The following is a 26,817-nucleotide window of genomic DNA, read 5'->3' on the forward strand; positions in this document are numbered from 1 at the left end:
GTTAATTCCATATATTTAAGTTAAAAAACTGCTTCAAAACTTAAAATTTAATTTCTCTGATTTAAATTAAAATCATATATCTCCGACAAAGGATGCTATCTGTGGATTACTGTGGACACAGGTCTATCTTCTTTCTTGATTAATTTATTGGCCTCGGCTGCCAGGGCTATCGACCGGCACCGGCGTATTCAAATTTGTCTTGAATTTTTCTTTCTTGCCGAGGACCGCGATTCGGATTACGCGTAAGCAAAGTAGGCCACGTCCAACGTCCAGATTATCTCAAAAATATTTGATTTAATAAAGGTTTTAATATTTATTTGAAATGTTTGGAAAGTTTATATAAAATTATTTTTTTCTTAAACATATATATTTCCTAAGAATATCTCAAAGTAATTAAAATACTGGGAGTCACTGATTCATCAATTTAAAAATTAATTATTTTTTTAAAAAATTATTTTTACATGATGCTGTATAGCTATCGTCTGTACCAGTAGCAAAGTCAACAATTGATCAATTTTATTGTGTTCAGTTATTTAACTTTTATAGTAGGTATAGCAATGTATTTTAAAACGATTTTATTTTTGTGAATGGCAAATGGTAAACAAATCAAGAGATATTTTTTTTTATCCATTTGTCATTTTTCACTTGCATACTGTAGTTTGACGTGAAGGTAGGAATTTGGTGATTACTCTATGTTTCTGTGTTATTGGAAACCTGGAAGTATTAAATACATTAATTTTCTTCTAATTTTCAAACACTTCTAGAAACAGGCTAAGAATCCGGGTTTTTCTGTTATTTTGGTTTGTCTCAATATTAATAATAGTAGTTTTTTGCGATTATTAGTCACTTATCATGACAGGTACTTTTTCCATCAATCCTTTTATGTAAAAAGTTGTTTATATTTTTATTTATATAATTTTAGATCTGCCAAAGACTGAGTACAATGTTAAAATCTGCGCTTCAAAGTAAGCTTCTTCAAACACTGCCTGATGATAGACCTGTTACAGCTTTACAAGTAAGAGTTTGACATGGAATAATGTAGCATTTATTAACCTTTATTGCATATCTAGATTGTAGAGAACGTTGAAAAGTGCCCTAGAGGTTTCTATCCTATCATTAAAACGTATGACCAAGACTCTGATGCTGACTTAGGAGAAAAGTCGATCTTTAAAAGCTCATCAGGAAGATATTTGTGTATATCCAAGAGTGAAGGTGAGACCATAATACTTAAATATTTACAAACCAGTTCAAAATGATGTTTATTCAGGACTGCCCAACTTTGTTGTTCAAGAAATATTTATATTAAATGAAAAAGCTAGTCCACCTAAAGGATTTAGCTTGTTAAATCGGACTGCAGACACAAGCCAGAAAGCTTGGAAGAAAAAGCAGATTTGCTATCGTTTAGTTAACTTAAAGGAAACAAAAACTGCCATAACTGATATCATAATCTGTAGTAGATTGAAAAAGGCGCCAAGTGGATTTTCTTTTGCTGGGTAAATACAGTTTATTGTAGTTATTTTTTTATTTTTGTCATGGAATTATGTTTTTTAAAATCACTTTCTTTGTTTATAGTTGCTATTTGAATTAACACATTTATTGTTGTAAATTTTAGAGATTTGAACGGTGTTACACTTTGTTACAAAATGGGTAATACCGAATCGACTCAAAATGGCACTGCCCCTGATAGACCACCTAAACCAATGTCGCCAAATAGTAATAATATGTATCCCTCACTCGGTGAGTACATGTAGTCTTTTTAGTAAAAGCTAGTATTAAAAATAGGCATGAAATAAAATAGTAATAACAACAGTTGGCAATAAGGATCTAATTAATATATTTTTATTGATAAGGATGACATAAAGAATTTCATTATAAATTTATCTCTGTATTGTACGATAAATATTTGATAAGCTTAGATCTAAAAAAATGGTTATCTACAGATATAGGATGCTGCATTATAAAACAATGTATAAATCTGTTTATTGTCATATCCTTGGTAAAAAGTATCTTCATAGAGTATGGGTTATTGTCCTTGCAGGATTATTTTTTTAAATAGGTGTATAGGGGATTGAAAGTAACATATTTATATGTTTAGTTATTAACTTCTAAATGGTATTTTATTTGTAATAGAAATAGTTAGATTTTAAATCCTGATATTTTTTTATAAAATATTGTAAGTGAAATAGGTACTTGGGCACCCTGTGTGATTTGATTAGTAACATTCAACCATCAGGATTAGTTCATCACACATTCAACTTTTTGATGTAAACTGTTTTTAATTTTGTACAAATTAGTCATATTATTTATATAACCAAATAATTTTGCAGGAATTGGTAAATAAAAAAATGTATAAAAAATCTTTAAAAAATCATTCACATCTTTCCGCACGGAATATCGTATCGAGATGCGGGCACGGTGCAGTTTCGTTGGGTTCGCTATGCCATGGCGTTGAAACGGCGTCAAGGCGTCAATGAATTTTTTGACACCGACACTTTTAATATAACGCAAGCTTTCCGCACGGAGTATCGTCTCTGGTATCGTATGGAGACGCGGGCCCAGTGCCATTTCGTTAGGTTGGCTATGCCAGCAGGATACATGATACAAAAAAAATAAGACATTATTAGGATACAATAAAACAGTTTTATTGTGTCATGCTGGGCCAATGTGATTCGATTTTCGATTTCTTGTTATATGCATATGAGCATCCATATATGTTTGCAGTTTTGCAGACTCAGTATTAGTGGAAATCTACGATAAATTTGTTATTGTTTATGAAATAAATATTATCGACGTCTTAAAGTCTCAAATATATGGTTCATGGGAGGATGGAGAGCTAAATCTGATGTTGACTCGCGTTTGCATCTTCTCGATTGTTATTGTAATAAAAAATTGTTAGTAAATAATAATTTTTTGTGTCTTATCGTGGAGAAAATATATATTTTATTGATAAAAGAGTGGTTTTCTTACAATATGGATTCGATTTAATGGTTATGCATAGGAATACTGTAAACTAACCAAAACTAAAACAAAACACGTGGTATGCTTAGTGCTATGGGAATTACCGATCTCCGATTTTGCGTAACAACAACCTTTGCAATCCAATGTTGCCGTCATCCTTTTATTGAGTATGTGTGCTCTAATTTTCTAATTTAAAAGACTACTTTAGCTCTTCAAGATGCTATATTAGATAACATTGTATATGAAACTACCCTTAAATTATCAAAAAAGTGTGTTTAATTTTTCTTGTATTTCAAAGTACGCAGTTTTTCATCATTTGGCAACATGGAGTACCGCGTCAGCCGTCGGGCCTCTCGGCAGTGAGCGGGAGAAACCCTGTGTTTTTAACTGAAATAACGCTGATTCACTACTGTGCCATATGACAGACAGTAATATAACACAGTCGTGCTGATACTCTGTGTTGATACCGGAAAAGGTGTCAGTGTTACTGTATCAACACACAAAAAATTACCCAGTACTACAGTAGATGGATATAATCTCATTTGTAGTATTTTGTAAACCTTTAAGGCGAACGCGCACTGAATCGACTTCGACCGGTCCACTTAACTAAGAGCTGCCGGCAGTTTCCACTTTACATAGAAATAAATGTAACCCCGAGCACTGAATCGACTTCGGTCCGGTCTGCAACGGCGACCGCGACCATCGCAGATGTAGACGGTGTCCACTAAAAAAAATCGGGCTGTATACGCCGGTGTCCTAAATCCACATATCTACGATAGTCGAGTCGCCACCCTCGCCGTTTCTGGCCGGTCCTTTATAATTATATTTGGAGCAAAATTTACAGAATAATTCAGTAAACTTTGGTAATATCGTAGAGTTAAAAATTGGTAATATTATACAAATTTTTAATCGTGAGAGATTTAGCGAAAAAAAAGCATATTTGAAAAGCCTTATTTCGGATTTCGTACACACGTACTTATACCATAATTTTATTTTATTATGATTAAACATTTTCTATCTATAAATAAAATCTATGAGTATTTAATAAATTAATCATTTTATTTTGTATTTATTTATTTTATCTAATGGGTCAGATTTTTTACTTCAGATTGTTGGGTCAGATCAAATAATATAAGACTATATTGCTAGTATCGCATTTACACAATGAGTGGAAAGTGAAGCCAAAGAAAAGAAATAGGAATATGAATCTTGCTTAAGTCTATCCTTTTGGTTCAACAGAATTTACGTGCGCACGCGCCAAATAAAACGATCTGATTCGTCTACTACATCGCTGAACGCTGTCACCTGCCTGCGCACTATTTTAAACTCTAAATATTAATAACGTATAATATATTATTTTTTTATTGGTAATGGCATTATTTCAACCTGTTATTTTAGATATTCATCATATCTAGGGTTACCAGATGCAAACTTGTCCAACTCGGGCGAGCCTTCCCAAAAATCCGGACGTCATAATTTTTTAGCGATATAAGAGCAAAAATAGTATATTGTTTTATTAGGAGTAAAACTGATACTTTTTGAGGCTATTATATAAGATGCTATTTTTTTTTCAAACGTTACAAATAATTTTTAAATAATTTCAACGTTCCAAATAATTTAAAAAGATTTACAAGTAATACCTTGTAAGTAATTATACGTATATCGAGAAACTATGGTTACGCTCGTTGAATTTGACACTATATGTCTTAATAGTAGATTATTTTCTTTTATCTATGACTATATGTCAGTGTCACAAGTCAGTTTTAATATATTTCGTACTTTTGTGCTTAGGCGAAAAAGTGCTTTACTTTTATGCCTAGGCGTTATAATTACTTTTTTTATGTTGTTAATCATGTCGCAAAAATTAATACTTTTGTGACATTTGAAAAAAAAAGAACATTTACAACTTTCAAAACTTAAAACTTACGAAGTAAAACAATGAATTTACACTGCTGAATTATTCCCATGATTTTATAAATAACTAACTTTATTAAAACTATATAAATTATTATTTATTTATTAAATCTAATATAATATTTTGCATTATTGTGACATATCTTAATCGAACATTAAAATCCGGACGCTTATGAAAAATCCGCCCGGACTCAACCGGACGTAGTGGGAATCCGGACGTCTGGTAACCCTAATCATATCTATCCGTTTCTTGTTTTTGTTTAAATTTCTCAGGGATTAAATTTATATTTATAAGTAAAGGCGCGAATAGTCGGACGCTAAATCGATTTACGCGGTAGATAGAAACTTAGAAAACTACTTTTATTGGTTAGTATGAAATAAATCAACTAACCGCGAAGCACTTCTCACGCTTGCGTAGTTCAAAGCTGTTGAACGAAAAGGGCCGACTAATGTGGATTTTGTATAGCTCCATCTCAAAAATTTGGCTTCAGTTTCTGTTCCTTACTAGCAATATAGTCTTATAATATATTTGGGTCAGATGTATCACTGACCGTTATCCTGTGTAAACTGTAATAAGAGTTCAAATTTGTCAAGACAAAAGGCACACAAAACTGAGAAAGCGATTTTGAAAATGGCTACAAAAGTATCTTTTCTGTCTTTAATGTATGAATGTAGAAATAGTCCTCTGATTTCTTCGTATTTTATTCTACAACTCAACGAAACTTATTTCAGGTGAAAGTGACCACGACTACGAAATCTTAAGACCCGGACCAGGTTATGGCCCTCCCGGACCTATCAGACCCGCCCCCAAGCCACCGGCACCCGCCATTCCCGTCAACCCTATGCAACCCTCATTGCAACACCAGAATTCGACTCACACTTTAGGAAATAGCACGCATTTCGGACTGGAAGGGGTGCCGTTTGTCGTCAACCCCAAGTTTTTGTCTAGCTCTGGTGACAGCAGGGTAAGAAATAATATCTTTATACAGGGTGTCCCAGTAATAAGTGCAAAAAGCTTGAATTTTGAAAACCACTGTATCTTTTCTGGGTTTTCTTTCTAGTAAATTAAATCTACTACCTATGTTGCCATATTATCAAGAAAGTATGATTTTTAACTAAAAAAAATCAACAGATTCCAAATTTTCAAAAAAAATGTTTGCGAAAAAAAACTCATAGGTGTGTTTCATAGGTGTGTTCAAAAAAAATATTTGCACTTATTTAAGACTCACTCTGTATAATAATTCATCAGATGAGTATATGCCAATAGAATATAAGTTTCTGTTAATGTGTTATAATTTATACTTAAAACGATGTTTTAAGTATAAATTTTTAAGTTTTTTACCAAATAATAGATAAAACTTTGAAAACTATATTTATACCGGGTGCGTCTCAAAAGTGAGCTCACCCCTATAACTTTTTTATTTTTTCAGTTAAATAAAAAGAGATTTGGTATGTTTGTATATGACATAAATTGGGATTGATTGACGTATTCAAATGTTTTCGGTCACTTCCTGTTTCACCGGAAATGACTACAACTTTTTATTTTTAAATGGGACCCTCGATATTTTTTTACTTTATTTGATAGAAAATAACACTCTGAATAGAATGACATATCATTTGTCAACTTTTGACATTTTCGCATATGGTTTATTTGAAATTATAACTTGTGGTTCGTAACGAAAAGTTGACTCCAAATACCAAGTGTGGGTATCATATTATTCGTAAAAAAATGCTTTTTCCAAATATGCTAATGAGCCACCTTTGTCCCATTTGAAAAAATTGAGATATGATTAAAAATACGATTTCAGCATTTTCTAACTGGCCGATGGCCGGGGCAAGACACTAAAAACATTAGACGATCAAATCTATTTTTCCAAGGCTCCTTGATTAAGAATTAGTGTTTTTGACAATGATGACAGTGATGATAATTTGACATTTGATATGTCATTCTACTCGGAATGTCATTTTCTATTGAATGAGAAAGTAAAAAAATACCGAGGGTGCCATTTAAAAATCAAAAGTTGTAGTCATTTCCGGTGAAACAGGAAATGACCAAAATCAAGTGAATACGTCAATCAATCCTAATTTATGTCATATACTAACATACCAAATCTCATTTTTTTATCTGAAAAAATAAAAAAGTTAAAGGGGTGAGCCACTTTTGAGACGCACCCGGTATAAATATCATGATATTTTCGAATCCCGATTATGATACCGTATGATCGAAAAAAAAACGGTGTCCAGTTATCTCGGAAATGACGATTTATGACATTCCCCATATAATTTTACATATAAAATGACAGCGATATTCATTTCATAGCCATCGCTGACGCCGTTTTTTTCGATCTATATTCGGTACTATAAAAAATGTCTTGGTAACAAGCTTGTATGTTATTTGCTCTCTAAAAATAAAGAATTACTTTAAAAAATATTTAAAGGGAACATGCTCTTATAAGGAAACTTTCCCACACAATTATCCTCGAAAAGAAAACGACGTTAGAGTGGTGTTTGAAATGACAATTGAAGGTAATGTCTCTATACATGTCATTTATTAAAAACTGATAAAAAAAATAATATTTAAGTGGAAGATCAAATAAAAAGTGTTTTCAAACATCATTTACACACAAATCTACTCACTAAAAAAATGTTTTTTTGAAAATGGTTATGTCTTTGGATACCATTTACTTATTTCATTTATTTAATACTTCCTCTCTTTGAGCCCCATCTACATTCCGAGTTTCAGCCCCCTAGCTTACATAGGGCCCGAGTTACGACGCTCCAAAGACCCATCTCAACTTCCTCATTGACTTACCACTGTTTTCTCGCTAGCTGGTATGTCAGGGTGCATCCACACCATTGTAGGAAAAGCGGATCGGCGTATCGATTTCGAGCAATTCTATTAGCTGAAATTTTTGACAGATAAATTTTCGAAAAATTTCAGCCAATAGAATTGCTGAATATGGAGACGCCGATCCGTCGTTCCGCTTTTTCTGGGATAGTGTGGAGGCGCCTTCAAGGCCGTGTCGTGTCAAGGCCACGTCGTGTCACGGCCTTGAATTTTTATTCCCATCGCGCGTAAAGAAGTTTCACTTCAAAAAAGCTAAGCGCGACCCCTTGTGTCAAAATTTTATTATTAAATTTTCGCAATTTTTACACCATTTGATGACCGGTGGCGTCTCTATTAAAGAAAAAGTTCTTCAGCGGGATGTTTTGTCATTTTAAATAAATAGGACATTGGGGTCGGCCCGTCGGGCCAGAAGATATCGTCATTTCTGTGTGTGTCTGTGTCGCTGATTTTTATGTATGGTATTGTTTAATTTTCATATTACCTTGTTCTTTTATTAGTTTCAGCTTCCTAAAATAAAAACCAAGACGATGCAACAGATACTAAAAGAATATGATTACACTTTTACTGTCGAACGCCAAGCCCAATAGAGAGAAATAACGAAAAAAAAAAGAATTCCGTATATTTTATCTATTTATTGTCTTAAAGACTTTTTCCCCTATGCATTATATCGTTGTGCCTTTTTTGTAACTGATTTCTGTAATGGTAAATAGTTTAGTTGACTTTATTCAAGTACAGCTCATCAGCATAAAGTCTAAACTCAATTTTACATCTTATATCATATTGCCAATATACGTATAAGACTGTGCATAGTTTAAGGATTGTTGAAATGAATCTTATTGAAAAACGGGGAGACTAACTAATAATTTTATTTTATTCGCTTAGATTATTTTTTCCCACGGCTGTACTATATTAAAAATATTCACGATTTTACTCCATTATATAGATTATATAAACAGATTTTAATAGTATAGAATACGACCGAATTAGAAAAAAATATATCGACATTAGATTAATTTTATCTCAATTTATAGTTAAGTTTCGATTTTAATCAAGTTATTTTATAAGTTAATGTAGTGATTAGTTTATGTACTTCCCCTATGTGTAAATAAATTTAATCTCTAGTTATTATTGTTTTTCCTTTGGTTTTTTCAGAGTAGAAAATTCTTTTAACCAGACTATTTTTCCAGGAAAAATCGTTGAAATCTACCGGGTTTCTACAGGTACATCGAAAGTCATATATATTTAGAATCATATAATCTTCTTTTTTTATCTATGTGGTCACTAATCATTATTGTATTCTCCCAGCACTAAAATCATATAATTTTACTGCTCTGTGGTCAGAACCACAGATTCCCTAACAATCCGCTAACCATAGATTATATTTATTTTTTTCTATTGCTAACTTCATACAATTATTGACAGACGTCAAAAGATATTGTGAATTGTGATTGTCATTCTCAAAAATTTCCTGAGTTGTTTATTTTTTAATAATTTCTAGAGGATAATTAGCTAAAATGGTTCTTGAAAGTAGCATGATATGGTAAGTCAGTGATTACTTCTCTTGGGAACGATATAACAATTATTCTTTTGTCATATTTATCAATTCAGTCGACCTCGATATCGAGATTCTGTTTTCATGAAACAACTCTAAATTTCATGTTTAAATAACTAAAATTTTATATTAAACTAGCGTTTTATCTTAATTTTTTACTATTACAATTTTCTTAAATTTATTTAGAAATGGTTCTGGAAAGTACCATGATTTGGTAAGGTTTAATATGTTAAATTTTTCTGTTTCTAACCTTCAATTACATGACTTAACATTTTTGCTATTATTTATAATAAAAGATATTATACTTTAAATATTTCTTTAGCGTTGATAATAGCGACTATATGAGGAATGGGGATTTCTTACCAACAAGACTTCAAGCTCAACAAGATGCAGTTAATTTAGTGTGTCATTCTAAAACAAGATCTAATCCTGAAAATAATGTTGGTTTGTTAACTTTGGCAAAGTAAGTACACTATTTAGAGTTTAATATCGACAATATAATAATCACCTAAGTTTTATGTATATTCCTTATATTTTTATAACATTTAATTTAAATGTATTAGTGTGGAGGTTCTTGCTACACTTACAAGTGATGTTGGACGTATTTTATCAAAATTACATCAGGTTCAACCAAATGGTGACATTAATTTGCATACAGGAATTAGAATTGCTCATGTAAGTTATTAAAAGCATATTTTTATATAACATTTATGTAATACTTTTTTATAGTTAGCTTTAAAGCATCGCCAAGGCAAGAACCATAAAATGAGAATAGTAGCTTTTGTTGGAAGTCCAGTAGCCAGTGAAGAGAAGGAGTTAGTGAAACTAGCCAAGAAATTAAAGAAAGAAAAAGTAAACGTCGATATTATTAGTTTTGGAGAGGATGCTGAAAACTCGGAAGTTCTGATGACTTTTATTAATACTTTGAATGGAAAGGTTTGTATGATGTTTAATTGCAACAACAATTATTTTATTGCAGGTATATTTTGATTATAGGATGGTACTAGCAGCCACTTGGTAACTGTCCCTCCGGGACCCCATCTATCTGATGCCTTAATCTCTTCCCCTATTATTCAAGGTGAAGACGGTACAGGCGGTGCAGGCTTGGGTGGTTCCGGATTTGAGTTTGGTGTTGATCCTAATGAAGATCCAGAATTGGCTTTGGTACCAACATTCTTTTTTTATTACTTGTAGTGTTTTTATTTTATTTTATTTTTTAGGCTTTGCGTGTTTCTATGGAGGAGCAACGTCAACGTCAAGAAGATGAAGCTAGGAGAGCTAGGGAGGCTTCTGGTACAGAAACGGGTGTTAAAACAGAAACTATTACAGAAGGTAGAGTATTATATCAAACACTAAAATTATTTAAATTGGCTACTTTAAAGTTGCTTTCTTTTCACCCATTCTAAGTTTTTAATTTATATACAGTCCATGAGGTAATTTCAAAACAAAGCAATCTCAAGTTATTAAGATACATTTTATAGCTCCATAAGTAGAGCAAAAAAGCTTTTTTCAAAAATCAGTTCTTCTAAAACATCAATGTTTGAATGTAAAATGTTTAACATCATTTGAAGAGGTGCGTTATTGGTTGAAGAATAAATAGTTCATATATTTTCAACGCACCTCAATTAGGAAAATATAAGAAAAAAATTGGTATTTTTGATTTTGTGCTAATTTTTGAATTTGAAAATAATTTACACCAGTTATATATTTTTTCCTTAAGAAGTAGTCCGTTATTCGACCACCCTGTAGTAACTGTAGTAACTATTTTTGAAGTCTTAAAGATGTATTAACCAAACTAAACCAAACTATTAAAAATAGCAACTTGTCTTGTTTATAGGAAAAAATCAACAATAACAGAAATACTAAAAGATATTTTTAACAAAAGACGTGATTTATTATAATCAAGTCATTTTTTTGAAACATGATTATATTAATTGTGGGAATTTTTTATGATAATTTACTGATATAGAACCATCTGAAGAAGCATTGCTAGAAAGGGCTCTAGCTATGTCAATGGAAGATGGTGGTACTACCACCACTACTACTACCGCTGCTCAACCAGCCGCTAGAGTGCCTGTTGACTTTGCCAATATGACAGAGGACGAGCAAATAGCTTTTGCAATGCAGATGTCAATGCAAGATGCAGGTAAGTTCTATAATGTTCTTTCGTTCAAATTTAGACTTAAAAAATAGTATTTTATATTAGGTTTCATGTTTTATTTTGTTTCTTTTCGTTTCATTGAAGTTTTTACTTCATTTTTTTACAAATTAGTGGGCAGTGGTATACTGCAAGTTACTTTACCCTTTATAATATTAAAATTTGTTTTATTGAAATGTACTTTCAATTATATTTTTCTTTAAGAAGTCTGTGGGTGGTTTTACCAACAATAGGCTTTTGCGGCCGCTGTGGGGCGTTCCACCAGGTACCCACTTTTACAGTATGTCTCCAGATTGTCACTCGGTTTTTTATTATTGTCATTTTTAAAAAAATAGATTCTTTATAAACAATTCTGCTTGTTCTAAAATGGTTAATACCGTTTATACTTTTCCAAATTTTCATACCGTTTTAACTTCTAAAGACAACCACGGGACATACTGTATATTTTGTAATGATTTAATTTTCAAATGTATAGTTTTCAGATATTTACCTATACTTAGTATAAAACGGTATTCCTTGCCAAATTTCATAGTTTTATGTCAACGGAACATACCCTATAAATTTTGATTCCCTTGAGAGTGTCGAAATATACACGTTTTTTGCGGCATAAACGCCCGTATCTTTTTTTACGTTAACTTAGTTTAATTATTTTACAGCTTCAGCCCAAGTAGCATTTTTGGACACATTTTAGGTAATGTTTCTAATAATCGTGTCTCTGTTTCTTGACACAAAATGGAAACGGTATACAACAAATAGGAAACATTTTCGAAACCTATACATTTTATTTGGCTTTATTACATGTGTTTCCACTGTTGTGGCACTAGCCGTTTCCTAATGTATTTCGAAGCGGAATGAAAACTTTAAGAGGAAATGTTTTGAAACATTTTCTGCAATTTGTGTCCAAGATGTTCCCGTTTTCAGCAGCCACTGTTTCTAAATGCGAAGAAACAAAATACCAAACTAAGATAGTCTATGTCTGTTGAGGATTTCAAAATGAAAAACAAACCATCAACAATGTCGAACTCCGCCATAATTTTTTTGTCTTAAAATCCTTGTTTTTAGGTTTTCTCGTACAAAAAAGATCTGGCAAAAGTAAATTCATCGTTTAATTTATTAATGTACTTTCATATTTTTAATGCTCCTTCTATATATCATTATTTGTTACTACAAAATATTTTTGTTTGAAATATAGATTTTTATTTTTATCTCTATTATCATGGTTCTGAAAATAATATATAAAGTGACGTAAGTAGTACGCGTTCTTATGAGTTTGAATGCTTAACAGCCGATAAAAAACTATATTTTTAGTTAAAAACGCTATCAACATAGCGGAATTTTAATTCATTATATTATTATAAAATTGACATGGAGTCGGACACAACTCATCTACATTATGTCATATTTGTGTCTAAAAAGAGTGAAACTCGTGTTTCAAAAATGAATCGACAATAAATGGAAACCTTGTTTCCATAATGTTTCGATTTAGCGCTATCTGTGTTGAAATTTCGAACTAGTCACCTGTCAACAACGCTAATCAAAACTTCTGGTCAAAATAATTAAAACAGTTTTATTTACTTATAACACAATTAAACATAAAAACATGTATTCCATTGTGGAAAAAAGAGAAAAAAACGTTTGCTGATAACATTTTTCTTCGGTCTCCTGTTGGGTCTGGGTAGTGGCTGTTATTACATTTATTCCTAAAACAAATAATCTCTGTAATGCATATAATAAATTATTATAAAATCGCATAAGAAAAGTATCTGTATTTGTACTCACCATTTGTCCTTCCTTCTGCCTTTTTAATTATAGTACTATAAAAACTTGAAGAATGCTTAAATGCAAAAACTGCAGAACAAAATTAAAACAATAAAGTAAGATTATATTCTCGTATTTGACAGAATATCAAATAAATTATGGAAACTTTTCAGGTCCAAAACGGGTACGAAATATGTAAATGTGAGCCACATCTGTTATTTAAAAGTCTCGAAAAATTTGTGACACATTGTTATAGCTTATGTAGCTAAACCATATTTTGGTAAAATGTTTCGAAACAATAAGCGATTTATATTAGGAAACATAAGTATCAGAATTGTGACGAAACGTTTCGCAAATTTTTCTCAGCAGAGATTTTGTTTCGATTTTGTGTCTAAAAATGCTACTTGGGGTATATCGTGAGTGTCGGATTTGAAACACCCGGTATAAGACTATTATTATTATAAATGATTTTTGTAACATACCGCAACAGACAGTTTGTTGTCACACAAATTCTGTATTAACTTTTTTCAATAATTGAATAAAACATTTTCCCCTTTGTTGCAAACATTTTCGCACACTCTGTATATTAAATTTTAGACGAACAAACTACAGTTACTTCAGCGCAGGCTAAAGAAGAACCGATGGAAGTTGAAGGCGACGAAGACTATTCCGAAGTAATGAACGATCCGGTATTTCTACAGAGTGTCCTGGAAAACCTTCCTGGTGTAGATCCTCAGTCGGAGGCGGTTCGTCAGGCAGTTGGTAGCTTGAAAGATAAGAAAAAAGATGAAAAATCGGACGATAAGCAAAAGAAATGAACAAATTTAATTAATTCACTTTAATAGCTTTTGTGGTAATCGTATTATAGTATACATGAATTTGTTTTTTATTAATGCCTTGTAAGTTTATGTTAGGCCTTGGTAGGTCTACAAAATATATATTTCTATAATTGAATAAGGTTAGTTTTAATAATGTCTTTGTTGTAGACTGACCAAGAGTTCTCAATAAATTTGCTATAGTATATAAATAAGTCATATGTTATTTATGTCCTTACTTTTTCCTATCTCAATTCAATGATAATAGAAGGTATATATTTTAGTGTGCAGTGGTGTTAGGTCTAGAACGAGGGGTGTTTCACTTGGGTAAGAAATGTACATGTAATGCAAAAATATCTTTTTACTACCAAGCGACTGCCAATGACCGCGACTGCCGTAAAACTGACAATGACTGCTAGCGACTGCCGGGAAAATGTACATGTAATTCCAATAGTGAGACCCTCTTCGGTCTAATCGTAGAATGACCTCCATTCGAGTTGATGGGAACGTTCTTATGTCTTCTGGGATGCAGATGCGTGCCAGTTTCTGCATTTTGCACAGGTTTTACCTTGCTGTGCGTTGCTCTAGTTTTCAAAACCAAGCAACTGCTCCATAAGTAATAATGGGGCTTATTATTATAGTATTCATCCAGCGCAAAATGTGAGGGGCTCAGCCCCATCTATCTATTTCCCGCCAGTATACATGGTGAGGTCGGAAACTTTGCAGACTACCTTGTACATCATGACTTCTACTAGAAATATTTTTATTCTTGCATATTGTTGGGTATAGGGTGAACATGTCAGTGGTCGGGCAGTTTAAAAAAAGCTGAGTTTAAATTGTTGATGAAATTTTCTTTATTGGTGGCATGGAAATAAAATTTTATGAAATAGATAGTGTGGTTATTGGGCTTCATGTGAAGTATACCTATATATGTTATTTCCATAAACCTACCAATAATTTTAATTATTTTTTCAAGTGCTGTTTTGTCAGTATATAGTCAGTCAGTGCTTGCTAGTATCCGGCTGGGTAGTTACCATAAGTCGGAGACTTTGTGATTAGCTGATTCTGCACAGTCCTGTATTTAATATAATATGTATAATTTTAATGCAAATTTAATCTTAAACATTATATACCGTTTATTGTTGTATGTTATCTAGATGAAAAAAATCATCTTTAAACGATACCAACGCGGTTCATAAAACCATGCTTTAGTAACAGCGTTTTCAACTTTTCTTCTTCTAGGTACAATTTTTTTAACTGTATTAAGTAATACCTGTTTAAATGGAAATCCGCAAACGACTAAGTTTCAATCCAGGTAACAAGTTTTTTTTTCAATTTCCCTGGTTAAAACAAGTTCTGGTTCCATTCGTTTGCAAACGTCGCTTATTTGTCTTTAATACAGTCCTGTACTGTTGACTTGGAATCCTGTACTGACTGCATGTTTTACGCGATTTTCACTCTTCTCGCGGACATTTTGAACTGTTTGCATGCATTTTTATTGTATTGATGAAAACTCCCTTTTACTTTAGGCTTCATGCTTGAAAATATCCAAAACATCATAAACAATTAGTCTAAACTCTGCAATATGATGTCGAAAAGCGGCTACTGTTCGACGTCTCAAATATATTAAATTTAGCGTTGACCAGCGATCGGACAACTTTTATTTCCTTTGATCTGCGTTTGTGTTGAGTTTTTCCTATCCGACCGCTAAACACTACCAAAAACTCATGTCATTATATTTCAAACGAAAAAGACGGTAGATATTACATATCAATTATCAAGAAAAAGACTAAAACAAAAGAGTTATTTTTCCAATAGACTAGACTTAGAGCAAAATTATATACGAGTTAGAAAGCACAAACATGTGGTCACTTTCCCGAATTTTTAAGAGTTTCAGGGTGACAATTTAGACAAAAAAAATGTTATAGAACAAAGCGGCATAATTAAAAACTCAATTCTGCCAAGAATTGAGCAATACTAAGCCATATTTTTAACTCATTTCTCAATAAATACGTTATGTCCGACCACTAGTGGATGTCCGATTGGCATATTCACCCTATATCGATATTCAATTTTTTCAATTATTTGTCTATTCTAAATTAATTTCTCCGATAAGTCTCTTTCATTTCTTTTATATCACTCTGTATCCATTGTATTTCTTCGACCCATATTTTGGACGATCGGCGTGGGAATTGGACGGTTTACTTAGCGCGCATACGTAACTTATTTATTTATAAACTTTTTCAGCCGATTCTCGGTCTAGATTTACTTATTCATCAATCTCTTTTGTGGAGATAGACTGTTGAGAAACATCGTTCCGCCATACTTTCCGTTCCTATTATAAGTAATATTTGTGTGAATGTTGGATTCCGCCTATCTACTTAAATCTCCCTGTTTCACATTTTTATGATTTATATTATATACCCGGTGCGTCTCAAAAGTGTCTATAACTTTTTAATTTTTTTAGATAAAACAACGAGATTTGGTATTTTAATATATGACATAAATTAGGATTGATTGGCATATTCAATTGTTTTCGGTCTTCAACTTCAACTTCCGATTTCACCAGAAATTACTACAACTTTTGATTTTTAAATGACACCCTCGGTATTTTTTTAATTTATTCGATAGAAAATGACACTTTGAATAGAATGACATATCATATGTCAAACTTTTGACATTTTCGCATATGGTTTAGTTGAAATTATAACATGCGGTTCATAACGACAATTTGACTCGAAATACCAAATGTGTGGTATCAAATTATTCGTAAAAAATGCTGTTTCCAAATATGCTAATGAACCACCCTCGTTCCATTTGAAAAAATTGAGATATGATTAAAAATACGATTTGGACATCTTTTAACCGGCCAGGACAAGACACGAAAAACATTAGACGATCAAATATATTTTTCCAAGGCTCCTTGATTAAAAATTAGTGTTTGTAACACAACCATGGCACTCTAGATTGAAATTTAAAATACAATTTGTTTTTAAACGAATATGTCAAAAGTTGACGTATGATATGCCATTCGATTCAGAGTGTCATTTTCTATCAAATAAAGTAAAAAAATACCGAGGGTGCCATTTAAAAATCAAAAGTTGTAGTCATTTCCGGTGAAACAGGACCGAAACCAATTAAATACGTCAATCAATCCTAATTTATGTCATAAATATACTAGCATACCAAATCTCGTTTATTTATCTGAAAAAATAAGAAAGTTATAGGGGTGAGCCACTTTTGAGACGCACCCGGTATATCTACGTTTCTTTTGACGTTTAGGAAATTGCGAGTAAGAGATTTAGAAATTTTGAAACATCGCGAGATTAGATTTTAGTCTGTTAGATATCTATATTAAGCTTATTTCGGTAAGTACATTCGTTTTTTCGTAATCTCAAAATAAGATTGATATTTTAATTTAATTTTTATTCAAAAGCCAAAATTAAGAAGATAAAAATAAGAAAAAAGATGATGTTTCGTAGATATTCGTGGTGCATATATTATTACATGTATATATACTTACAACGGTAAATTTTTATAACATGATCTTTGTCTGGTATTTTACCGTTGAAAACCCCATTAACACAGCGAATATTTGAAAAACCGTTAAAAATTTAGAACTTGCCGCTTTAAATGCAAAAATGTTCATTTTTTAATTCTGCATCTAAACGAAAAATAATATACAGGGAGTTGCTTTTAAAAAAATAGAGATATAACATTTTTTAAATGTTGCGATATTGGCGACGCCATAAAAAATACCCGTTATATACTGTTATTCTTGGTGCTTAGGAAAATATAGCTAGGTATTAATAAAGTTATATTCACTCCAATTTTTAACCACTTTTCGGATATAGTTTTTTTAGCTAAAGTTTTAGTAAATAAGACATACAATGGCAACACCGCATAGCGCTTCAAATAAAAATAGTGTACTATATGCGAATTTTATGCTGAATCCAATTGTGTACAGAAAAATGGGAGATACAATCTACAAAAATATTAAACTTATTACATATTTTTTTGGGGGACACCCTATATACAACCAAATATTTTTAGGATATGCACCATTATAAAACCATGCAACATCTATATAAAACTTTTTTTCATATCTTCCTCAACAACTACGATACTGGACTTCCTCGTACTAATGGGTCACCCTGTAGGTGTTTATGGAAATTAAAACTAATATGAATGAAATTTTCCCAAATAATTAACCGTCACCGTATCTCTTGTAGTTTTCTAGATCCCGCAATGATGTGGCTTGAAATTGGGACACCCTGTAGATGAGGACTCTCCCCCGTCTGAGGACTCCATTTGGATACATCTATTCACGGTGCCGAGTTTGGTTCCAATCCACCTAAGAAAAATCCTGATGATTTCGTTTATACATATAGAGGCATTTCGAAACGTCATCCTATAGTCCATCCCCAATTGTGCCGAAATCGACCCACATTTTTCTTCATTATCAAATCCTTAGTCTCACATTGGTCTCACCCTGATGAAAATGTAAACGAAACGTCGTATCCAACTTCGCAGGGTGGAACCGTGTGCACTATCGCTCACATAGCCTACCCACCAAATTTGGTCGTGATCGGTCGACATCAACTTTTGACGTTTCTTACGTCAGAACTAATTGTCACAGTAACACGTGTCGTACAAGATCAAGCTGGCCTATAAATATAGCACATTCGAGATATAGAGTTTATAAAAATTCGCCCACTTTAAATAAGTAGGCTTTAAACGGTGCCAGCTGTAATGCAAAAAAATTCTAGCTGTGAGCATCAATTGAAACAAAAATAATATTTGCAATGAGATGCAGAATTTTATAACAATTTAAACTATATTTAACCAACATCAACATATTTAAACTATGTATATCTAATAACAATAAAAATAAATAGTAAACCCATACATTGAGATTTTGCTTCAGGTGTTCGACATATCAACCGTCTTCTATTATGGACAGACGGGGTCGTTTTTGAGCATTTCTCGCGGAATTCGTTAACTCAGTGGGGGTGAAAGACACCATCTTACACTTGCTAAGTATTTCTAATGATTATCTAGATTATACGAGCAATTTAAAAGTAAGAACCTTTATTCTTCCGCAAAGATATCCATAGGATTAGATTCATAGGCACTAAGTCCGGCGGCCTCGACGGCCAACGGCTGGGATCTTGGTTAGCTATTCTTGAAATTGACAGCAAAAATTTGCTGATAACTTCAACGTTCTGAGGCGGTGCCTCGTCTTGCTGGAAAAATATGTTTTCAAGTTCCATATTAGGGGCATATCATCAATAAGGGTCCAAAGCCGACTAGTTGAAAGTGGCGAACTTTTAAAGATTCTGTATTTCGAAGGGAATTATAACAAAATATCAAGTGCGCTATATTTTTGGAAAGGCAATTTTAAGTTCTCTTCAGTTAATTAAAAATATACAGGATGTCCCAAATAAAAAATCTCTTAAATTATTAATTTAAAAAAAATATACTTAAACTATTAAATTCTACGTAAAAACGTGCTTTGAAAATGTTTTTTGATAGAAATTTTCTATAGAAAAAAAGTTACAGCGATTTGTTAAAAATGCATATTTTTGAAAAACACCCCGTAACACCGAAACGGTAACAGATATTGATGTGTGGTTTTTACCATCATGTTTTTGATGGAAATTGAGCTCCAGACACTGATATTAATTTTCCCTTAAAAAGTTCTTTTAAAAGCGTCCCATTTGACCCACCCTGTACAATGTGGTAGTTTTTTCTTTTTATATGTTTTTTTTTCAGTGTAGAAAAGAGACAGAAAAAAGTGACGGGTAATATTCTGATCCCCAAAACTTTTTTTTTGATTAACGATATTTACATTCGCATTGCGTTACGGGTAGTTCCTTGATTTCAAACACTAACAACAAATCAATAGGGAAAAATTTACCAAAAAGTAAGGCGAAAAAATACGCAAAAAAATTCCACCCGGGCCCCTTCTCACAATTATTGTGGCCCAGTCCGACCCTAGGACAAACTATAGTGATTCAAAAGGATCGCAGTACTATGTCCCATTGAACCCTTGTGTACTTTCCCCTTCCATACTTAGATACTGTCATCTGTTAGGTACTACAAATTGATTTGGAAGCTCTCTTCTAGTAAGAGCTTTCAATTATTTTATTTCGCCGAGCACGATTTATTATCCGACAGATTTACCACCACCGACGGTAACTCCAACTTCGGTACTACCGCTCGATCTTCGGTGGCCGGAGCAGGCGGTACCAAAAGGAAGAATACGAAGAAGAAGGACGAGAGAAGACGTTGTCGAGGAAGAACGGCAGCAGCCAGTGAGTGACATTGACTCTGACTGGGCTGGCAGTACCTTAGGAGACCGGTCGCGAAAAAGTTTGTTAGCCCCGGCATAGTACGCTCTCGTGCGACGTTCAACGACGTCTTCGCCAGCATTCAACGGTTTATTTTTCCTCGTTTTATCTCTGCCAGGTTCGTTGTGCGTTTTTCTGGTCTTGGTTGATGAGCCGATGAAGCGCGGTGAGTATTTTTTCTGTTTTTAAAGAAAAAGTTATAGTAAAAAATGCGTGCTTTGAAGGTATACAGGGACCGGCAAAAATGCGTCGGGCAACTGTAGCTTCGAGAATAAAAAACTTGAGAATTTAATTTAAGTGCAAACCTATATAAAGTATATACAAGGATGTATTTCAGGAAAATATTTTAACTTCTATAGGGTGGCTCAAAAAAGTGTGAGTGGATCAGGTATTTTTTGGTAAATGGAACACCCTGTATATTATTGCATTTTTGGCTTTCTTTCAGATATGAGTAAAAATGTTTCGACAGTTTCAGAGATATTAATAAATAAATAAAAAAAATATATATTTTTTTTTTATTTTTTGTTACTAGATGGAGAGTTAAAAGCGAACATTTTTTTTATTTAAAGTATTTCAAATTGTTAAGTTTTGCAGATACACGCAGTATTATTTCATATGGCTTTTTCAACGGTAAAATACGAGAGAAAAATCATTGGGTGGCTTTGATAAAAATTTACTATGGAAAATGCCATATGAAATATAAAACCGCGAATATCTGCGAAACCGTTAAAAATTTTGAAATATACAAAAAATGTGCATTTTTTAATTCTCCATCTGCTGACAGAATAATATACAGGGTGTTCCATATAAAAAAAAGTAAGAAATATTATTTTATATTTTAGTAAGTTTGGCGTAGAATTTTGAACATCCTGTGTGATTTACAATTACCATATTTATAGCAAAGTAAGTACAGACCATCTAAAGTAAACACCTAATATAGTTTTGATTTCAGAACAGTTCTTGTATTTTTAATAATTTTTTTAAGAAATGCTGAAAAATATATATTTGTTTATTTATTTATTAATATCTCTGAAACTATCGAAACATATTTACTCATATCTTAGGATTATGTAAAGTGATCTGAAAGGAAGCCAAAATTGCAATAATATACCGGGGGTGGCATTTAAAAAAAATCATCTCAATCCGCTCACACTTTTTTCCGCACTATTGCCGGACCCTGTACACTTAAGAGTACCCAATTTGTAAATATAACACTATGTGTAAAGTAACTTTATGTAACCTTTATAAAGAAGAATTAAATGATAATATAAAAGTATTACTGTTTAACGGTTTGAGTAATTTGACTATTTTCTTACCATATGTTTTAATAGTTCCTACAGATTACAATTGAGGGTTGGAACCTTTGGTGTTACAACAGCAAAATAAAACACTAATTCACCACAATACACCAAAACACTTTACTTTTGCACTGAAGCCGCGTTTCGCTAACCATGTTGATTGATAACCATGAGATGATTTTATTTTTGGTTTATTATGGAGAAAAGTTTTAATAAAGAATATCTAGTATATCCAAACCATTGTAAAAATATATAAACTTTTGGACAAACTTTAAAACCCATACCTATTTCGTCCCATTGCTGCCAAAAGTCACTAACTTACTTTTTATTACTTCCGAGAAAAACGCGTCTAAAGATAAATTGCAGTGCATAAAGTTGTTGTTAGTAACTATTCGGAATTAAAATACAGCATAAATAGCCAGAAATTTCAATCGATTCTCGGCTTCAAAATAAAGTTAGTAATTGAATTTTCAGGTTATTCGGTAAAATGTTAGTTAGTGACTTTTAGCAGCAATAGGACAATTTAATGATTTGATGCACATATTTCGACTTCTATTATTCATCAACTTCCCAAAGTGAGCATATCCCTAAAGTGCTTTTATTTTAAAAGTGAATATGAGTTGAGAAGAATCTTTAGAAAACTTACTGATCATACACTGTTTTATCTTGTATACTTCTCAAATTAATTATCATTTTTTTTTTCGCTTTAAATTTATGAATATATACAGGATAAGTGTTAAATAAGTACAAATATAATTAGGGGTAGTATATTTCGACCCCAAGAAGACGTCAATGGAAAGACGTTCATGGAAATTTATAATTATTTTTTTTTGTTTAAATTTTCAGTTCAAAAAATATAATATGGCTATACCAGGTGCGTCTCAAAAGTGGCTCACTCCTATAACTTTTTTGCTTTTTCAGATTTGAAATTTGAAACGTGATTCATAATGACAATTTGACTCGAAATACCAAGTGTGTTGTACTAAATTATTTATAAAAAAATGCTTTTTCTAAAAATGCTAATGAGCCACTCTCGTTCCATTTGAAAAAATTGAGATATGATTAAATATACAATTTGGGCATCTTTTAATCGGCCAGAACAAGGCACTAAAAACATTAGACGATCAAATCTACTTTTCAATCAAATCATTTAACACAGCCATACAATTTTGTTTTAAGCGAAAATGTCAAAAGTTGACATATGATCCGTCATTCTATTCAGAGTGTCATTTTCTATCGAATAAAGTAACAAAATACCGATGGTGCCATTTGAAAATCAAAGTTGTAGTCATTTCCGGTGACACAGGAAGTGGCCGTAAAGAATTGAATGCATATATCAATCAGTCCTGATTTATGTCATGTACTAACAGACCAAATCTTAATTTTTTTTTATCTAAAAAAAATAATTCAATTATAATTTAAATATTCTATTATTCAAAATATTTATAGATGTATAATTGATAGTACTATCAATAGAAATATCTATAGATATTTCATATTGAATTATATGCACGAATTGCATATTATTAATATAAAAAATATTTTCTAGGAAATATCTTATGTCTGAAAAAAACAGTTGTACAATAATACTTTTTATATGTTTTTATTTGCATATATCATGTTTTCTTAGTATACAGAGAAGTATTCCTTAGTACAGAGAGTTATTATATTCAAATAAATAAAATTAAAGTAACATTTATTTTCGTTATTATAGCCAACTGAATTAAAGGCCTCTTTACAGATATATTTCCATTTTTTTCATAAAAGGCCAGTAATAAGTTTATCTTTCTTCATCCTCAGGAAGTACCTATATCCAGTCATTAGGCAAAATTATATCGGATGAACGAAAAAAGACGGCGTCAAAGATGGCTGGAGAATGACAGTCGATGATAATTTTGGCGAGGTCAATCTCTGGACGTCATTTACTAAAAATTGACGTAAACTTCACACTAATTATAAACAGATAAAAAGATAGAACGTTTCTAGACACAAATCTATTTCAAAAACAAATATTTTTTCGCGAATTTTAAACTACACCATTTAAACATTATTTTTATTCAATATAAAAATAAATTACAATCTTCTTAAGGCCAACTGGCAGTAAGCACCATTAAAAAATAAATAAGAGTACGGGCCAAGTAAATGACGTCTTGGCTGACTTCGCCAAAATTATCATCGATTGTCATTCTCCAGCCGTCTTTGACGCCATTTCTTTTTGATCGAATGGTATTTCAAAATATTTTTATCTAACACACAATTATTGTTATCATTAATTTTTCTAATGAGATAAAACTAAAAGCCTACAAAGTGAATAATAGTGTATTCTGACAATTTAAGTGAATGATAACAAAAAAAGCCGAATGCAATGCGACAAAAATATTTTCGAGATGGCGGTACATCCGGTTATTATAGGTACAGAAACTAGATGTAAACTTACCCCTATAATTTTTCTATTTTTTCAGATAAAAAAACAAGATTTAGAATGTTAGTATAATATGACATAAACACATAAATTAGGATTGATTGACATATTCAATTGTTTTCAGTCACTTCCTGTTTCACCGGAAATGACTATAATACCTACAACTTTACATTTTTAAATGGCACCCTGGGTATTTTTTTACTTTATTGGATTGAAAATGACACTCTAAATAGATCATCATCATATGTCAACATTTGACATATTGTCGCATATGGTTTATTTGCAATTATAACATGCGGTTCATAACGACAATTTGATTCGAAATACCAAGTGTGTGGTACTAAATTATTCCTTAAAAATGTTTTTCCAAATATGCTAATGAGCCACCCTCGTTTCATTTGAAAAGATTGAGATATGATTAAAAATATGATTTGGGCTTCTTTTAACCGGCCAAAACAAGACACTAAACACATCAGACGATCAAATTTATTTTTCCATCGCTCCTTGATTAAAAATTAGTGTTCTTAACACAGCCATGACACTCTAGATTGAAATTTAAAATACAATTTTTTTAAGCGAGAATATCAAAAGTTAACATCATTCATAAGCCCTCAGAAACTTCTTCGAGTGTCTTAGACCATTGCAAGATTTCCATTCCAGGTTGCGGATGGAATCTTCCAAGTTCTTGAGTTCCGCCTTGAGTTGGTTACCACTTGGAAAGCAGAACGGTTCTGGTCCAGTTAGTGGAGTGTTCGCTCCTTTCCTAGCTAGATTATTTGCTAAATTTATGTCATACTAACATACCAATAAATATCGTTTTTTTATCTCAAAAATAAAAAAGTTATAGGGGTAAGCCACTTTTGAGACGCACCCTGTATATTGTCTGACTAACAAATACATCTAGAAATCGTAGTAGGAATTTTGTTGTTATCAGTTATAATATCATTTTTAAAAAAAAAAGTTATTTCGTGAAAAACGTTCACCCAAAAAAATAACTGTACTGAATTAAAAAAAGTATCTTAGCGATAAAAATATTAAATGAGATTTGTACTTATAACAATTTTGATTACTAAAATTACTTACAGTAAAGTCCTCTGTCCCAGTATGCCGCTTTTAAGTGAAAGAAAATCATCGAGCATGGAATGAAAGTACTGGAGAGGCTGCAGGCCCAGAGCTACAAAAGGCCTAAATTTATATAATTCGCGATATAACGGCAAGTTCAGAGAACAATAGCTTGTGGCATTATAATATTTATATACTTTTACATTATTATACCATATATATTTAAGTCCAATCGTTACTTTTTAAAAATCAATAAGACAAACACATTTTATTTTCGAAATAAGTAGTAGGTATTAAATAAAAAAAAATAATAAAAAAAATTTTAAATAAAAGTTCAAACAACCAGTGGCGGCTGGTCCTAAAGGGCCTAGGGTATGTGCTCATCTAATCGTCAAGAAAAAAGGAAAAATATATATTTAATTGAGTTCATAACGATGTTTTCACGTTACTACTTTATACGATCAGATAATAACATTATTTCTAGTGTACAAATATTAGAAAGGTATACTTTATGTGGCGAGCCGCCACTGTAAACAACTACAAAGATGCTGTTTGAACAACCTTAGGATAGCAGTAATTGACAAAACAACTATTGGAAACTCTTGAACGATAAACATGTATATTTGATAACAAATTAAAATTTTAGCTACGTAATCGAGAGCGCGATTTTTAGATTCATTGTTGCCAACCATGGACATATTCGGCGCCGGGCTGGCTGACTGGAATTTAAATTTGCCGCTGGCGATTCAGGTGGCAGCTCTGCTGTAAAAAATGTCAAGTTGCAACATTTACTTATTTATTTCCTGACGTTGTCATTCGTTTTGACACTTTAGTTGTGTATTACGACTTTTTGAAAGTTAAATGAATTGTGTCGATACTCTAAGCTGATACATTTTTACTAGAAGAATTTGATGACGAACATTGTCCTTTTAAGAAATTCTTTTAGTACGAAGTGTACAAGATAGCTTAATAGCCGTTGTAAAAAGCTCATCGCAACCTTATTACAATATCTTGAACGGGAAAGCGATAGTAACGACCATTTAATGTCCCTTAAGTGTTGTTAAGGAGGTTTAGCCACCTATTGACAAAATCATGTTTTTGTCAATTTTACACATATTTTATTTTTTATCTCGAAAACTATAAGAGATAGATTATAGGTTAGTATAATAAAAAATTTATGAGATATGAGAGTAATTTCCAAAAATGTAATAATATACTGGGTGTTCCATTTAAAATAATAAAGATGCTGCCACTTTTCAAATATGCAAAGCTGTAATGCTGATAGTGTTTTAGATATAGAGAGAATGCCTTTATATAAAAATCCAAATTTATTACCATCGCCGGAAAGTCGGTTACCGGTAGTGGCTAGACAGCTAACTTTTGATTCATAAGGATATTTCGAGATTTTTAATTTTTTCCTTCCATTATAAGCTTAAAGCTACCTAAAATTCAAAATTTGAAGTTAGTAACACGTCTAGAAGTATTATACCTTAGAATTTTGATGGCGAGTGAGCCACTGGCGAAGTTAAAGAAGTTTGGCTAGAAAAAAATCATAATCCTTGAATTATTGTTGGTACATTGATATACAAATCAGAAGAGACCGCTTCGATTAATTCTAGTTTTCTACCTTTTTCTCGACTGGAAAGTTAGTTACAGTTAGCGGCTAGACAGCTAACTTT

At 32.0% G+C, this 26,817-nt stretch overlaps 3 protein-coding genes across 4 annotated transcripts in view; all 3 read left to right on the forward strand.

The window, feature by feature from the left end:
• The first annotated feature begins 332 nt into the window (after window positions 1–332).
• On the forward strand, window positions 333–8,329 carry LOC115881367 (multivesicular body subunit 12B). 2 transcript variants are annotated; one of them, XM_030898818.1, is made up of 7 exons: window positions 333–545; window positions 923–1,015; window positions 1,071–1,212; window positions 1,268–1,493; window positions 1,613–1,737; window positions 5,605–5,837; window positions 8,218–8,329. In XM_030898818.1, the coding sequence occupies exons 2-7, from the start codon at window positions 944–946 to the stop codon at window positions 8,305–8,307; spliced, it is 888 nt and encodes a 295-aa protein (XP_030754678.1). In that variant the 5' UTR covers window positions 333–545; window positions 923–943; the 3' UTR covers window positions 8,308–8,329. The 2 variants fall into 2 exon arrangements, with proteins under 2 accessions (XP_030754678.1, XP_030754677.1); XM_030898817.1 differs by lacking the exon at window positions 333–545 and adding an exon at window positions 583–859.
• Window positions 8,330–9,126: 797 nt separating this feature from the next.
• LOC115881372 (26S proteasome non-ATPase regulatory subunit 4) lies at window positions 9,127–14,219 on the forward strand. Its single transcript, XM_030898825.1, has 8 exons — window positions 9,127–9,260; window positions 9,595–9,735; window positions 9,836–9,947; window positions 10,002–10,208; window positions 10,269–10,436; window positions 10,493–10,604; window positions 11,242–11,418; window positions 13,786–14,219. The coding sequence occupies exons 1-8, from the start codon at window positions 9,235–9,237 to the stop codon at window positions 14,004–14,006; spliced, it is 1,164 nt and encodes a 387-aa protein (XP_030754685.1). The 5' UTR covers window positions 9,127–9,234; the 3' UTR covers window positions 14,007–14,219.
• A 6,083-nt stretch (window positions 14,220–20,302) lies between these two features.
• The window catches only part of LOC115881363 (uncharacterized threonine-rich GPI-anchored glycoprotein PJ4664.02-like), a 54,279-nt gene continuing 47,764 nt past the window's right edge, over window positions 20,303–26,817 (forward strand). Inside the window, 1 exon segment of the mRNA XM_030898813.1 lies at window positions 20,303–20,522. Within this exon segment, the coding sequence (XP_030754673.1) occupies window positions 20,513–20,522 (10 nt within the window). The 5' untranslated portion in view covers window positions 20,303–20,512.

Source organism: Sitophilus oryzae, unplaced genomic scaffold (assembly GCF_002938485.1).
Source record: "Sitophilus oryzae breed Bouriz unplaced genomic scaffold, Soryzae_2.0 scaffold_1717_pilon_pilon, whole genome shotgun sequence".
NCBI lineage: Eukaryota > Metazoa > Arthropoda > Insecta > Coleoptera > Curculionidae > Sitophilus > Sitophilus oryzae.

Excerpts from the sequence above, each read along its gene's own strand:
- LOC115881367 (XM_030898818.1), top strand. The coding sequence starts at position 944 with ATGTTAAAATCTGCGCTTCAAAGTAAGCTTCTTCAAACACTGCCTGAT. Across the intron at positions 1,494-1,612 it reads AGTGGATTTTCTTTTGCTGG|AGATTTGAACGGTGTTACAC; the intron begins GTAAATACAGTT and ends TGTAAATTTTAG. Across the intron at positions 5,838-8,217 it reads CTAGCTCTGGTGACAGCAGG|TTTCAGCTTCCTAAAATAAA; the intron begins GTAAGAAATAAT and ends TTCTTTTATTAG.
- LOC115881372 (XM_030898825.1), top strand. The coding sequence starts at position 9,235 with ATGGTTCTTGAAAGTAGCATGATATG. Across the intron at positions 10,437-10,492 it reads AAGATCCAGAATTGGCTTTG|GCTTTGCGTGTTTCTATGGA; the intron begins GTACCAACATTC and ends TTTATTTTTTAG. Across the intron at positions 11,419-13,785 it reads GATGTCAATGCAAGATGCAG|ACGAACAAACTACAGTTACT; the intron begins GTAAGTTCTATA and ends ATTAAATTTTAG.